Raw genomic sequence first — 15,385 nt, 5'->3', positions numbered from 1 at the left:
TTTGCAGAATAAGTTAATACCCATTAATGGTGCGTTCATGATGTTAAAAATGCTCATATACGTTAACGATTATTTTAACTTGTTGCTGACTACCACATTCTTTTCCCAACTGTAGAATATTCACTCTGTTGTGGTGCATGTGTTTCTCATTCTCAGAAAGTTATATTGTTTCTGTCTCTCTTTATTTTGTTTGTTTTTGCTATATTGTTTCTCCTGAACTAATGTGAATATTTTAATAGTTTAACGTTTAAAATATGGGGTATTCAGATCAGTTTTCTAGTCATAACGAACTTAAAGTGATCCAGACATAGATGTCAAGAAATTATTTTTATCATTGTAATTCACTGTCTCCACTCAAAGCTGCTTTCCCATCTGCTGTTCTAGAAGTGATGAGCTAAACGTTCAGATGTGTGATTGTGTGAAAATGTTCATATTTCAGATATATGTGGTAACGAAGCATTTGTTTTGCATGTTCTTTTCATCACTTATAGAGGTATTTCCACTATATTAATGTTTTGTTGTTTTCTCTGTTTCTGCTCCATTTTCTCGTTTCTCCATCTCTCATTCCCTTCATCTGATTTCCTGTGCAGGGGGGCTTGTATGAAGCAGTTAATGAGGTATACAAGATCCTCATTCCAATTCTTGAAGCCAACAGAGATTTTAAGAAGCTGGCTTCCATCCATGGCAAACTGCAAGATGCTTTCAGTAAGATTACTAACCAGGTAGGTGGCATTGAGTACCATGTAAAAAGATTTGTTAAACAAGCAGGACTGGCTAATACTGCTATGGGGAACAGGCCAAATGCAGCTCTTCAACACCAACTGTTAATTTCTGCTTTTGAGCTCAGGAGTCTTAGCAATTTTTTATTGCACATCAGTTGTACTGTGAGTTTGACAAGTATATAGACATATTCTTAGATTTTGGGGCTCTTTATAACAATGATAACATACTTTTTTAGAGCTGAAGTTCTAGTTGCCATAACATTTTTTTTAGGATGTATTTTTCGGATAACAAAACTGGAGTGTTTTTAAATTCACATTATGAATTGCAGCATGTGTAAATTGTTCTTGATTTAGATACTGTTGTAGACATGGAATGCCTGACTGCATTCATTTTCTTATCTCAACATGTGTTTAATTACAAGTCAGCATTTAGAATGATTGCCCTGTAACTTAATGCAGATTTTGGTTAACTGAGAATATTCAAGAATTGGTTTGCATTTTTCACTGATGTATAGAATATCTGTAAATTCTTTTATTTTGGTTTCTTTTAAATGTGAGTCAGTATTAATGAATGGTTCATCCATGCTGATTTTTTTCATCCGTCGTTGAAATATTTGCTTCCATTTAGCTAACTCATTATTGGACAGTTGATTTCAGATGTGATATAGTACTGATCTGCAATGTAAAAGTTTTATCTAAGACGCAGGTGCTGCTATTAAGCTTTTAAAGCTCATTATGACAGTGATCTGTTACTTAATTACAGTGTGTTGTACTTAGAATTCTGGCTTGGCTGTGAGGCATTGCTCTTTAACTTAACTTCCTCAGGCTGGCAGTACCATAACTGGTTAAGTTAATTTCATTGTTCCCCTACAGCCTACCTTTGCTGAGACATTACATGACTGTTTAAATTTGTTGATCTGTAGAGATTGTCCATTTTTCAGTCATAGCTGACATCTGCAGGACTTACCTGTGCTATATTAAATAAACATGAACTTTGTTGTTAAAGGACTCAAAATACCTTGGTGTTTAATGTTTGATGGTGATTGTGAATTACAACCACAGACAATTCCTCCTTGTGTAAGTAATTGGGGGTAATCCCTTGTTATTGTTTAAGACACCCTGCCTGTACCAGAGTAGCATTCTAATGACAGCACCGTATGTATTTCCATTCTTTTGGTGCCAGCTGTTGTTTATTAATACTGATCTGTCATCGGCTCTGGAACCCAGTAGTAGATGTTTACTGCAGCAGATGACTATAAATGGAGTCCAGGAACTTCAAAAGCCCTATAACCACTTAGGGCCAGAAGTCAGAATTCAGCATCTATGTACTCCATACTGTTTGTATGTGCTTTGTGTGTATGTCAAGGATTGCAGATTCGATTCTTCTAATCAAGATTTTTTTGCAGAGTTAGAAGACCATGGTTTGACAGCCAAGCCAGCAGATGTTCACAAATTCACATCAAAGTCTTTTCAGTTGGATTTACTGAATATTATGTTTTTATGGCAGTCTTGATGTATTTCCTGATTACTTTGTCTCTCTTTATCTGTCGTCTTCACCTCCCCTTTTGTCAATCAGAATTCCGGCTGGGAGGTAGGGTGCAAACATTCTTTTTGTTGTAGCTTTTGTATTATGTATGATTATTTTTTTTACTGGTCATCTTCTCTGAATATTCATATGCACAGATGAATGCATGCATATATACATATAAAATGCACAGTGATTTCCTGAGGTATACATAATTTGGCTGGGTCAGGAAGACCCTGCTGTTATCATATGGGGTACATTCATGAGGTGATGTTATATACCTCTGTGAAATCATGGTGTGGCATGTTTCTGAATGTTACAGTGGACTACAAAACACTGTGATGGCATTCATTCAGACATCAGAACCATTGACAGCTGCAAAATATGCATTATATTTTTCATGATATCATTAGTTGGTCAGTGCCCAGTCTGCTTTATGTGATGTGATCCAGGTTTAAGGCAAATCATACCTCTCAACTTTGCTGCATTCAAATAGCACCACTGGTGTTATTCTGGAAGTTGTTCACAGTTATTTATCTTAGACTGTGAAGGATATAGTGCAGTACTTTTTTGAAGTTTTTCTCCAGTTCCCTGCTCTGTGCCATTAGGAAACTAACACATGACAATGAATCAAACAGGATTTTCTAAATTTTGCTTTGCCATGCTGTGTTTGCTCAAACACTGTTGTTTTGTTTTGTAAACATATATTTTGAGATGGTTGTTTTTAATAATTTTCCTGTTTCTGCATGTTGCTTTGTTACAGGAGCTGGTTATATTTAGGGTTGTGTGGGGAGTAGCAGCTTCTTAATTTTTTTCAGCTTAGTGCTGTCAGGTAATAGTTGTCATTGGAAAAAGAGTCCAGAAATCCTGTTTCACAGAGCTAATTTGCATCCTAGTTAATCCGGCCCTGCAGCAGTAACCATTTAATTATCGACCTCATGCCGTCATGTGATCAGTCTTAGAAGTGCACTGAGTCTGCTTGACAGCTGGTGTTCTGTGCACTCATTACTAGTACTTACCCATAATTCACCTTACATGTAGACATTTACCCACAATTCACCTTACACGTAGACATCATTTAATTTGTCTGCGTTACCTGCTGTACATTTGATACTGACTATATTGCTTACTTTCATTATTTGTAGAAAAGTATTTTGCTGTCATTTGCTTATGTACTGCTGATATTTTTACTGTTTATATATTAAGCTGCGCCTCTATTATTTCAATTTTTATTTGCCTTTGTATTACCTTATTTAATGTTTTAATCTATTTTTTCTTGATATGAAGTTGCATAATACATGTATTGTGATAATTTTATGTGAACTCTGCCTGTCAATTCATCTAAAATGGGTCTTCAAATTGAACACTCCCAATTAACAAATGCAGTAAAGTAAAACTAAATAAACAGTAAATCAATGTTTGAATTTAAAGCTCTATTTGCCCTCTGAAGTTTCAGATATTTTAAGGCACCCCCTTTTTATGACTGACATAAACTCCTTTTTGTTCAAATTGACTTTTATTCATTAGGGCGAGGATCCTCAAGCAGAAACCTTTTTTAACATACCTGCCAATGTGTACATATTTACTGCATTATTTGTGGCTAGTCCTTGTTTCTTTCAGTTTAAAAAGCTCGTAATGCATCCCAGCGTTCTTATATCAGGAGCCTTACCCTATACTATCTACACAGCATGTTCCCACACAGGGAGAGTACAAACTCAGTTAACTTAAGTCTTCTCCATGTTTATTACTTAAAAGAAAACTGGTTATACATATAGCAGCCCTCCCTAGTAAAGCAGTATTTTCCACATTCCTTTTAAGACATCTTTTTGGAAAAGGCTGTCTTATTTTACTTCTGAGATCACATGGATAGGATGGTCTCGGGTATCCTTTTCAGATGTCACATTTTTTTGAGATAAGATAATCAAACCTGTTGTAGTTGCAGTTAAAAAGAGAATATTTGAATATTTTGTTATCCATACTTAGAGAACAAATGTTTTAACATTTTTTAATAAAGGTTTTCATTTTTTATTCCAGTTTTTTACATCATTTTTTCTTTGTCATCTGTTCACTTCACCAGATATGTTATTTCCTGGGTACAAGTAATAGCATTTTATGATTTTTTTTTTCTTTACTTAAAGGAGAACCACACCCACAGACTCAAAAAACATGTTTATTTCGTCATGGTTTGGTGTTTCCTACATTTTAACACCACTCTGGGGCCTATTTACAGGTTTTTAAATATTTTTATACGTAATTACCTGAGTCTGATCACATGGGGTCTAGTATCCTGATGTGAACCTGGTTGTTTAGTCTGCTTCTAGGTATCCCACAGTGCAGTGGTTGTCTGTAAAAAAAATTACATCATGCAAGCCTCTTTCTTTCTAAAGCTCCTGTCACTGCATTGATTTTGCATGCATACACTGCTGTCTTTTACTCAGTTAGTTTTAAGTAACATTTCATGCCGTTCAGTGACTACTTAAAACACAAACAGTGCAGATGCCCCAGAACAGACTTTCAAACGGATTTTTACTGCTGCTGCTTTTTTTTTTTAGAATGGCTAAATTGCAGTCTTGGGATCATAGGAGGTTACTAGGCTATTGGCCGTGAGGCCGTTCTAAGCCTAGATAAGAGTTTAGCCCATATTTAGACAAATCAGCACCCATTATCCCTCTCCAGCAGTGACATGGGTGGAATCCCAGGGGTATATTTTATGTTTCCCATCCAGTTTTCCAGGTTACGCTTAAAAAGGGAGAAAGAGGTACTCTGCTTGATGTGGACAGGGAGTCTATTCCATAGATGGAGGAGTCCCTGGGACACAAATCTGTCCCCCCAACAAGTCTTTTGATGTCACAGACCAGGTTGAAGCCGCGCGTGCAGGTTACTCGAGTGGAACTTGACTTGGGTGAAGCCTGAATTATACTACTTCAACTCATCTCCCATCGTCCTTCACACCTAACCTCACTAGCTGTCAAAGTGCTAAGGGTAATTTGAGCTGTTCCCTGCTGTGATTAACAGCTCACAGCAGGAGACTTGACTCATGTACTATTTCCTTGTTCTAGCCTGTATTTTCTGTATGAGCAGGGGAAGGAACAGGGATCTGTGACATCACAGCATGGGTGGGTTTTTAGGACAGTCATCATGATGCCAGTTTGGGGAGGGAATTGGCCAGAAAACTCTCTGTATTCATTGGTCTTGATGACATCAATGAATTGGAAACTGCAGCAAGCTTTTCCAAGGCAGAATAAAAGTTTTTTCCAAGTAAAACCACCACAGTACAGTAAGATACAGTTCTGGTGGAGAGAAACAGTCAATTTAAAATATTTTAAATGCTGTATTGTTGTATATTCGTAGCAGGGACTGTGAATAGGGAGAAAAAGGACAGAGAAATTGAGCATTTAATAACAGAATCCTATTGTTGTCCTTTAATTTACTAATTTACTTACTGTTTATTAATAAAACTGAGTTCAACAAAGCTTGGTGTCCTAGGCCAAGATGTAGAAGTATTTCTATTGCATCCAGTGCCATTGAGGCAGAATTAATTACTTCCATTTGATAAATTGCTTTGTACTACAATATTTAAGTGATCATTGCTGTTTTCTGGCCTTTTTCGAGCATTTGCACAAATATTTGTGAAAAAACACTCTCTTTTGCTGTTTTTTTTTTTTTTGCTTACAATGCTTGCATTGAAGTCACCATGTAGAAGGGTGATCTAGCTAGTGTTTTAAGTTTGTTGTAGCATTGCACTTGTGAGATTCTTTTTGCTGTGTTTTTACATTGCACAGTTTGGGGATCATTCATCTTGTGGCATGAGGTGTTTGCCTAGACTCTATGAATTGGAAAACACACTAAAGAGACTCAAAAGTGTAGTCATGTTATTGTCTGAAGGGCTGAGTAGTTAGTTTTGTATTTTCCCTGCTGGCAAGAATGTGGTGTGTTTGCATGGAGCTGCTTACTGCACAGATGCAAACGTCGAGACAGGAAAGTTTTTCTTTAAAACTACATTACAACTGTAGACCACAGACGAAGAATCCACTTAAAACACCAGTTTATTGTACCTCTAGCACTTCGACAACCGCCTTCAAGGAGTTTTTATACTCCTTGAAGGCGGTTGCCGAAGCGCTAGAGGTACAATAAATTGGTGTTTTATGTGGATTCTTCGTCTGTGGTCTTCAGTTTTATTTTTTTCTTTTTGGTTCATGCAGTACACTACAACTGTAACCTGTAACTTAGTGAGTCTAGAACTGTGTCATTGCATGGAGACAAGTTTAGAGCAGCTAGTTTACATATTGAGCACCACAGCTGTTAAATCTCAGCGCAATCTAACCTAGTCTAATGCAAAGCCACAGAGACGACCCAAGGGAGACCTCTGTAATACCCAGTCTGCATCCTACTGTAGTTCACTTAACTAGTCCCTAACCTGCAGTAACCCATCCAAGTACATGTGTGGGCAACATGAAGTTGCAATTTCCAAATGTCTCTTTAGCGAGCTTGGTACATGTAGGCATACTGAGACAATATGGCAACTGTCCCATGTTCAGAAACAATCATTTAATCATTAAAAAAACAAACACAGTATATGAAAAATGTTCATGCCAATTTCACTGGAGGCAAAAACCTTGCATACAAACAAGGTTGTCAAGAACACACACACTACATCCACTGCACAGTGTCCAACATACGTGCAGACAACTTATGCTGAGGCACTAAAAAGCATTCTTCCCAAACCTCAAAGATAGCCTTAACTTATAAATGGCAGTACCTACCCTCAGCAATCTCTAAAGCATTCAGCAAAAACAACACCAAGTACCAGATGTGTCTGTCCCTAGTCGAGCTCCAAAAGCAAAGCCCATAAGGCATGCAAACACATTATCCAGAACCCTAGTCATAGGGGACTCCACTGTACAACGCACAGATGCCTCACTCTCCAGACTGAACTGAACTGGAGCCAGAATCAGCCAAGTTATGTATGAATTCAAGTCATTACACCAGTGGTATCAGTATGATTCTGTCATAGTCAATGTGGACGTAAACGACCTGAGATGTACCTCTCTGGACAATAAGAAGAGAGACGCTATTTTTTTTTACACTTTTATTGAATTGTTACTTAAGACATCTTTCTTAACTGGCTTCTTCACAACCTTCTTTGAACCCTTCTTAGGGGCAGTGGGTTTTGCTGGTTCAGGCATCTTCGATAAAAGCAAACAAGGTCTATATTACGACACTGAAATATTAAACACTGAATGCCGTTTCAGAGACACATAAAGAGAGAACTACAAGTTAAGCGAACGGCCAGATCACATATTTTTTTCCTAGAGAAAAACATTGGTAGGCCAACCAGACATGTCACACCAGGTCAAACATTACAAAGTGGGGGGCTTCACCCCCCCCACACACACACACCCTAAATCACCTGACCAGTAGTCCAACCCCTAATTCCCTAACAACTAGCCCCCCCACCCATCCTACCTCCCCCCCACCCCCCAATCCAATTACATCCCACACTGATCCCACTCCCAACAACACATTCCCAGACAACACAACTCCACCCTCACACACAACCAACCAGGAATCCTAGTTGTACTTCTCACTCAAAGTAGTATCATGTTACCCACATTCACATCCCTATTACTAGCTCTGCTATCGCTAACCTTTCTAACTTCCTTACAAACAGACCTACCGCTGCACAACTACTATCACACTACCCACACTAGTCCACCCTCTCAAACCCATTCAGACTTCTACATCTTCCCTACAATCATAAATCTTACAACTACATATTACTCACTAACAAAAATTACACCATCTCACCACACTAAGAAAAACTCTCATAGACCAAGCTCACAAACAATTAATATTAAAAAACACATACTGACACTCCTACAAACTCTGCTAACCTCTGGTGACATTCACCCAAATCCAGGTCCCCTCTCAGCTAGGCAGACATCTGACCTGCTAATCCTATATCACAACATAAGAAGTATTACCAACAAGCTAACAGACCTACATGCATTCATAGCCCACTACAACCCTGATATACTCGCCATTACAGAAACCTGGCTTAAACCCAGTATCCAAGATGAAGACTTTCTTCCCCCAGGGTATAATACACTTACATCTGATAGAACAAACAGGAAAGGAGGAGGAGTAGCCATTCTCTTTAAAAACACCCTAAACCTCCAGCTCCTGCACACCACACCACCCACTTTTCAAAATGCTGAAATCCTATTTTCTGTCCTATCCATAAGAAACACCAAGAAGATCAATATAATATGCTGCTACATACCTCCAGGCAACAACTTGCTCATAATAGAAGACATCCTACACTGGACAAAGGACAATCTACCTCAGGAAACAATCCTACTAGGAGACCTTAACACTGACTGGGCAGCCTGTAATTCCAGTAGCCCCTCTACTCATGTCAATCTATATGGGTTCTCTCAGCTAATTAAAGAACCAACAAGAATAGATGAGAAAACAAAGAGAGAATCCATACTGGACTGGACACTAACCAACTATCCCAAACAAAACTATACAGTAGGCTGTCTCCCAGATGACTTAAGTGATCATCTCCCCACCTTCCTACTCCAGAAACACTCCAATCACCCCAAACAAGTAGTCTACAAATTTGTACGAGATGATCGTAACCTTACCCCATGATACCTAAATACTGTCCTAAGCCATAGCAACTGGGAACCACTACGGACACACGGGTTAGACCAGGCAGTAGATTACTTCAGTACTCCCTTCTCTAACATCCTTAACAGTCTAGCTCCCAGCAGAAAGATCAGAGTTAAAGCCAACTACGCACCCTGGCTAAATAGGGACACCAGAGCCTTACTAAAAGCTAGAGATAAAGCCTGGAAAACTGACAAAACTCCTAGCTCCAGACAATACTATCAACAGCTTAGAAACAAGGCCATGGCTGAATCCAAAATAAACAAATAAAACTATTTTCTTAGTGCCCAAAGGAAATATTCAAATAGTCCACAAAAATTCTGGCATGCCATTAACTCCCTACTAAAGCCAGGCAAAACCACAATCCCAGCACCCATCTCTACTAACAATACCCTAGACATAGCTTCTCAATTTAATAACCATTTTACTAAATCAATCTTAGCCCTGTCCAGTCAAATAACCAAAAACAGTCTACCTCAATCACAACCTAACCTATCCCACATCAACCCCTCTTTCAGCCTGTCACCAGTGCCCACCTCAACTATCAAAAAACTCCTCCTAAAACTAAAGCCAACCACACTAGCAGCTGATAACATACCTGCTGCATACCTAAAACCGGCTAGTGACTCCCTATCATATCCTGTCTCCATCCTTATCAACCGCTCCATGCTAGAATCCTACATACCCAAACTCTGGAAAGTATCTCACATCATTCTTCTCCATAAAGGAGGTAATTCTTATGAATTCTCCAACTACCGACCTATTTCCATCCTTTGCCCCTTATCCAGAATTCTTGAGAAATGCATCCACTTGCAAGTGATGGCATTTCTTAACACACACAATCTACTATCTACCACACAACACGGTTTCCGTCCACATCACAGCACTACCACAGCCCTTCTATCCTTCAATAATTATATAAACCTTCACAGGAATGATAACAAATATGTATCAGCCATTTTCCTAGACCTCTCAAAAGCATTTGATATGGTCTCCCACTCCATTCTACTAGACTCACTAACATCATTATCCTTCACCTCCTCTACTATAGCCTGGTTCAGAAGCTACTTGTCTGACAGGCAACAATCAGTCCAGTGGAAAGGAACTCTGTCTACACAACTTCCAACCACCATAGGAGTCACACAGGGCTCTATACTGGGCCCGCTGTTGTTCTCTATTTTCACAAATAACCTCAGATGCTCTACACAACATGCCACACTCACACAATATGTGGATGATTCAACCCTGATCTGCTCTGCCTCATCTCCCACCACCCTACATATACTCACTCAAGATACCTAGAAAAATGGATATTGGGTATCCAACTAATTCTAAATCCCAGAAAGACAAAACCGCTACTATTTACCCGTAATAGATAAACTCTCCTTTACCATAACATCTAAGGACGGCACCACCATCTCCCCTTCTAATCACACCAAACTTCTTGGCATTGAAATAGACAATAATCTCCACTTTGATGTTCACATCTCACACACCATAAAACTAGTACACAAAAAACTAGGCTCCCTATACAGGCATAAGTCCTTTCTCTCACAAAAAGCAAGAGTCACTCTTGCACAAAGCCACCTCCTCTCAACTCTATTGTACGCAGCACCAAACTTTACCCAAATCAGACAATGTGACCTAGACAAACTAGAATCATGCTACAATAAAATAGCCAAGTTTGCTACTAACTCAACCTATAGAACCCATCACTGTGCTGCACTAAAAGAACTAAAGTGGCTTGAGCTACCACAGCTACTTAACTATCACCAGCTGGGCACAGCCGACAATATTCTCAAAGATCCTGAAAAAAACCCTCATTATCCAACCTACTTTACTATCTATACTGCAAACCGGTACCTAAGATGCAGTGAAAAATCTCTCCTCTCCATCACCAAGGCTAACAATAATGCAGGGGAAAGTGCTCTACTCCCACACCGTTGCCAGAAATTGGAACTCTCTTCCCGTATCCGTGTCCACTGCCCCCTCCACATCCATATTCAAAAACTCCCTCAAATTGCACCTTCTTAGTACCTGGTTATGCCCTTGTATCACATAACCCTATTCATACTACTAACAACTCCCAAATTCCTCTCTGATCACATGCTGGAGCTCTGATCCCTTGTACGCTTGGTCATCGGAAAGGGTACTTTTAACTGTAGAATCTTACTTGATATATTTTCTTCTCTTACCAATGTACAACTGACATTGTCTTTTTACCCATGTTCTATATCTTCTTTTACCTGGAGTGTTTTTATTAATTTCTTCTTATATTACTATGCTCAGCATACATGATGTAACCTGTTTTGTGTATTATGCTGGATGTACTGTATTTGTATAACTTGATGTTGGATTTTTTTCTCCCCGGGCCTCCACTGAAAATGGACCTGGTCCAGTCAGAATTTCCCGGTTAACAAATGTAAAATAAAATAAAATAAAATAAATAAATAAATAACTAAATATACCAACTGTGAGATGGCACTACAGTGGGGAAAATGGCAAATTCACGGCAACGGGCAAGCAATTTTTTTCCCTAGGAAAAAAAAAATTGGTGATCTGGCCATTCGCTTAACTTGTAGTTCACTCTTTATGTGTTGCTGAAATGGCATTCGGTGTTTAGCCATTTTGGTGTTGTAATATAGACCCGGCAAACATACAATCTGATGTTGTTAATCTTCTTTCCATTCATCACTGATGGGCTCGGTATCGAGTCCCTTGGAACCGTGTTGGCCTAATACCAAGCTCGCATACACCAAAAACTCTGCTACCCACAATGCCCTTCTCCCTGCTACCTCAGATCTCATTTGCCACGTAGCCATATAGCAGCATTTCACCGAGCTCTCAAGCCAAGTGATATTTTTCTTGATATTTTTTGTATTTCCGGATATTTATCCCTTATTTAGTCATTTTCTAAATCTTTTCAAATTCTACTTCACTCATTTTACAGTTATTGTAACTTTCCTAACTAGCTCAATCCATTGGGTAATTCTTTTACCATCATTGTTACGCCCTCTCCTTACCCTTGTGGTATCAATTGATACCATCGTTGGTATCTTCTTTCTTTTTCTTCTTCCTTTTTCTTGGCATTCTTGGTGTTTGATTTTCTAGTTAACTTGTGATTAGTGTGTGTGTGTGTGTGTGTGTGTGTGTGTGTGTGTGTGTGTGGAAATGTCTGATAAAAAAGGGACTTTGGGGTTTAAACATTGCACCTCTTGCAACGGTAAACTCACAAACAGCAACTCTTACGACGACTGTGTTTATTGTCTGAGGGTTTCTCACCTCTCTGTTAAACCCCCTTGTCAAATTTGCCAAAGTTTCAGTCAGCAGACGCTGCATGAAAGAAAGAATAAATTGATTTTGAAAGGCCTTCTTGCTTCTCCCTTCTTAGAGGCCGTTTTTGTGTCGGAGGTTTCAACCCCTCCAATAAAGGACAAGAAACTTCCCTATTCTGATCTCTCTTCACTGGCTGGTAATAGGAGTAAGATGCATAAACATAAGGCCCACAAAACTTCCTCGGAGCATAGACTTGGTACTTCGGCTCCGACTACTACTGTTCTGAGCTCTGCTCTGATTACTACTATGACTCAGACCATGGACATTACCGGATTCTCAATTTCGGCGCCACCTTTGGCACTGACCCCAGCTACGGCACTTACCTTGCCTTTGACTTCAGCTACGGCACCGACTTTGCTTTTGACTACATCGAAAACGGTTCCGACCCATGCAGTTTCTTTGGAACCGATGACATCAACTCCGAGCACCTCCCTGGCACCGAGCCCTTTTACTACTCCACTGATTCCTTTGCTACCTGTCTCCAAATTAGAGACTACGGTGTCACTAGCTCAGATACCACAGACCTGATACTCCCCCTCCTTGGATTCGTTCCTGGGTCAGATATACAGCCCTTTTTTTGGATCAACCTGACTCCCCTTCAGGAGTGTCCATGAGGTCCACCAGGAGTCTATCCAAACTTGATGTGGTGCGCCTGTTGGATCAGCTGTTGACGGCCAGAGGGGTACCAAATGTTCCTAAGACTCATCCCCCTCTGGGACTTGGGTCTATCTCTCCCAGGACACAGACATATTGTCCTCCTTCAGACCCGTCAATTCTGAAGCACATTGCTCTGACATCCTTTGTGGAACCCCCGTTCCTCGGCACTGACGGTCACTGAGCCTTCGAGGCCACCCCTTTGGTTTTCGGTTCCAATGGAACCGTCCCTTCCTCAAACTCATGGTTGGGGGTGGAGTATTCGGTCCAGGGCACAGTTCCTAGTGTTTTATCGGTTCCACCCTCGGATATGGGGATAACATCTGCCCCGATCTTGCTTGATGCTCCATCCCTGGGAGCAGGTCCGGCAGAGCGGGGTGTGACCCCGGTTCCGAGATTGTCCTTCTTGGTTCCAGGCTCCCACTCCTCTTCAGCAGGCCTGCTTTTCGGGTGGTGGAGAGGGTGCTTGCTTTGGGAAGTGCTCCTCTGACATTGGAACTTCACCCTGCTCCCTCTGAGCTACAGCTACCACAAGCCACCTCCCTGGGACACCGGTAGGAGAAGCCTCAGGAAACCCCAGTTCTGGGCTATCCATCCTTCCGTGTCTTTCTCAGATATTCCCACTGAAGAACCTCTTCGGAAGAAGGCATGCAAGAGGAAGCACATAGACTCTCCTGAAGAGACTTTGACAGAAGACAAGGACTATGATGATGGGGAGGGGTCCCCCGGTCACCCCCGGATGATGTTTCCTTCGGAGACATCCTTAAATATTAAAACAGAGGGGTGGCTGGAAACCCTCCAATCCTTCCTTGGAGGAGTCCATGTTCCTGCAGGCTTTTCACTCCAGGCTTTCTACCTCTTGGGTGACCCCACCTGCCGACGAGTTAATCCAGCTCATCGTGCAGTGTGCTTGGCAGAACCCTGACTCTATTGAGGCCATTCCCCAGGGACTTGATAAGACCCCCCCGGAAGAGCATCCACACTGGTCCAGAGGTTTGCCAGTTGACACTATGGTGGTGGTGGTGGCCACTAAAAAGGATCTAGCAAAAGAAAGTCCTGCTGTTCACCCGCCCAACAGGGAGTCCCAGGCTGTGGACAGGTTGGGGAAGTGAATCTTTGCTTCAGTGGCCTTTGCTGTCAGGTCCCTGAGCTACTTGGCACACTTCACAAGGCTCCAAAGAGTTTTGATTACGGAACTTTCTGGATCCCTTGCGGGTCAAGTTTCTGACGAGGCATGGGACAAGGTTGCCTCTCAACTTGCTGCCCTTGATTGTATTTCCAGTTCATCCATGAGGGTGCTCTCCCAAACAACCGAAGGGGCAGTTAGAGCTGCGGGTGCAGGCATAGTCATGAGGTGTCATGCCTGGATGCACGTGTGACATCGCGGACTTCTTCAAGTCTTCCTTTTTGAATGCCCCTATTGAACCATCTTCCTTATTTGGTTCTAAAGTGAAGGACACGCCGGCCAGGTGCGAGCAAGATAGAAAGACTCTGTCTGCTGTTGGCCTACATTTTTCCAAGCCTCAACGTTCTTTTTCCAGGAACCAGAGTAGTGGGAAAATCTAGCACAAGAAATCTCAGGGTCCTTTCTTTAACACACGTGGTGAGGATTCCCCCAGAGACAGAGAGGATCCCAATGGTGGAAGACACCCCTTTAGGGACAGAGGGGGTCCCCGAAACCAAGACTCCAGGGATTCCTTCTCTGGGTGGTCTTACCAATGTTCCTGAAGTGTTGCCTGATTGCTTTCCTCTGGAAGCAGTTGGGGCTCGTTTTTCACTGCACCAAACTGCCTGGTGCTCTATTACAAATATTCGATGGGTGCAGAGAATAATCTCCAGAGGCTAATACATCCCTCTAACCTCCCATCCAAAACCTACAAGGGAAGAAGCAGCTTCAGAGATAAGAAAGATATGTCAAAAAAGAGTCATCCAACCAGTCCTTCCAGACCAATGTGGATCCGGGTTTAACTCCAGATTCTTTTTAGTGCCAAAAAAGATGGGGGACTGGAGACCCATTCTGGATCTCAGCCATTTAAACAAATCAGTTGTACAAACCAAGTTTTGCATGGTCATTAGTCAATCCATTCTCCCATTTTTAAGGGAGAATGTTTGGATGTGCTCGATAGTCCTCCGGGATGCGTATTACCACATCAAAATGGACAAATGCTCCATGAGTCTTCTTCGTTTCCAGCTAGGAGCCAATTGTTACCAGTTCTGAGCCCTGCCATTCTGTTTCTCGACAACCCCCAAAGTGTTCATGAAATGTCTAGCAGTGGTGACAGCTCATCTGAGACTTCAGGTTTTCCAGGTGTTTCCATATTTAGACGATTGACTCCTCTGTGCCCCCACCAAGCGTCTTCTGTCTATGGCCCTCTGATACACCCTTTCACTAGCGGAGTCCCTAGGCATTACTGTACACTGGGAGAAATCCAACTTAGAACCTACCCAACAGCTGTAATTTATAGGGACAGTT

General features: G+C 41.2%; 1 protein-coding gene across 8 annotated transcripts in view; it reads left to right on the top strand.

Annotated features, from left to right (window-relative positions):
• DOCK6 (dedicator of cytokinesis 6) overlaps positions 1 to 15,385 on the top strand; it is a 2,991,519-nt gene that overhangs the window by 2,588,076 nt on the left and 388,058 nt on the right. For 4 of the 8 annotated variants that reach the window (XM_044084600.1, XM_044084599.1, XM_044084596.1 and 1 more), the window contains 2 exons: positions 591 to 722; positions 2,299 to 2,313. In XM_044084600.1, coding sequence (XP_043940535.1) covers positions 591 to 722; positions 2,299 to 2,313 — 147 coding nt within the window. The remainder of the gene's footprint in view (positions 1 to 590; positions 723 to 2,298; positions 2,314 to 15,385) is intronic. The other 4 variants (XM_044084603.1, XM_044084598.1, XM_044084597.1 and 1 more) reach the window with 1 other exon arrangement.

Source organism: Protopterus annectens, chromosome 9.part0, assembly GCF_019279795.1.
Source record: "Protopterus annectens isolate FY-2018-M chromosome 9.part0, PAN1.0, whole genome shotgun sequence".
Taxonomy (NCBI): Eukaryota; Metazoa; Chordata; order Ceratodontiformes; family Protopteridae; genus Protopterus; species Protopterus annectens.
Note: the sequence above shows the minus strand (reverse complement) of the source record. Positions and strands in the feature narration are given on the sequence as shown.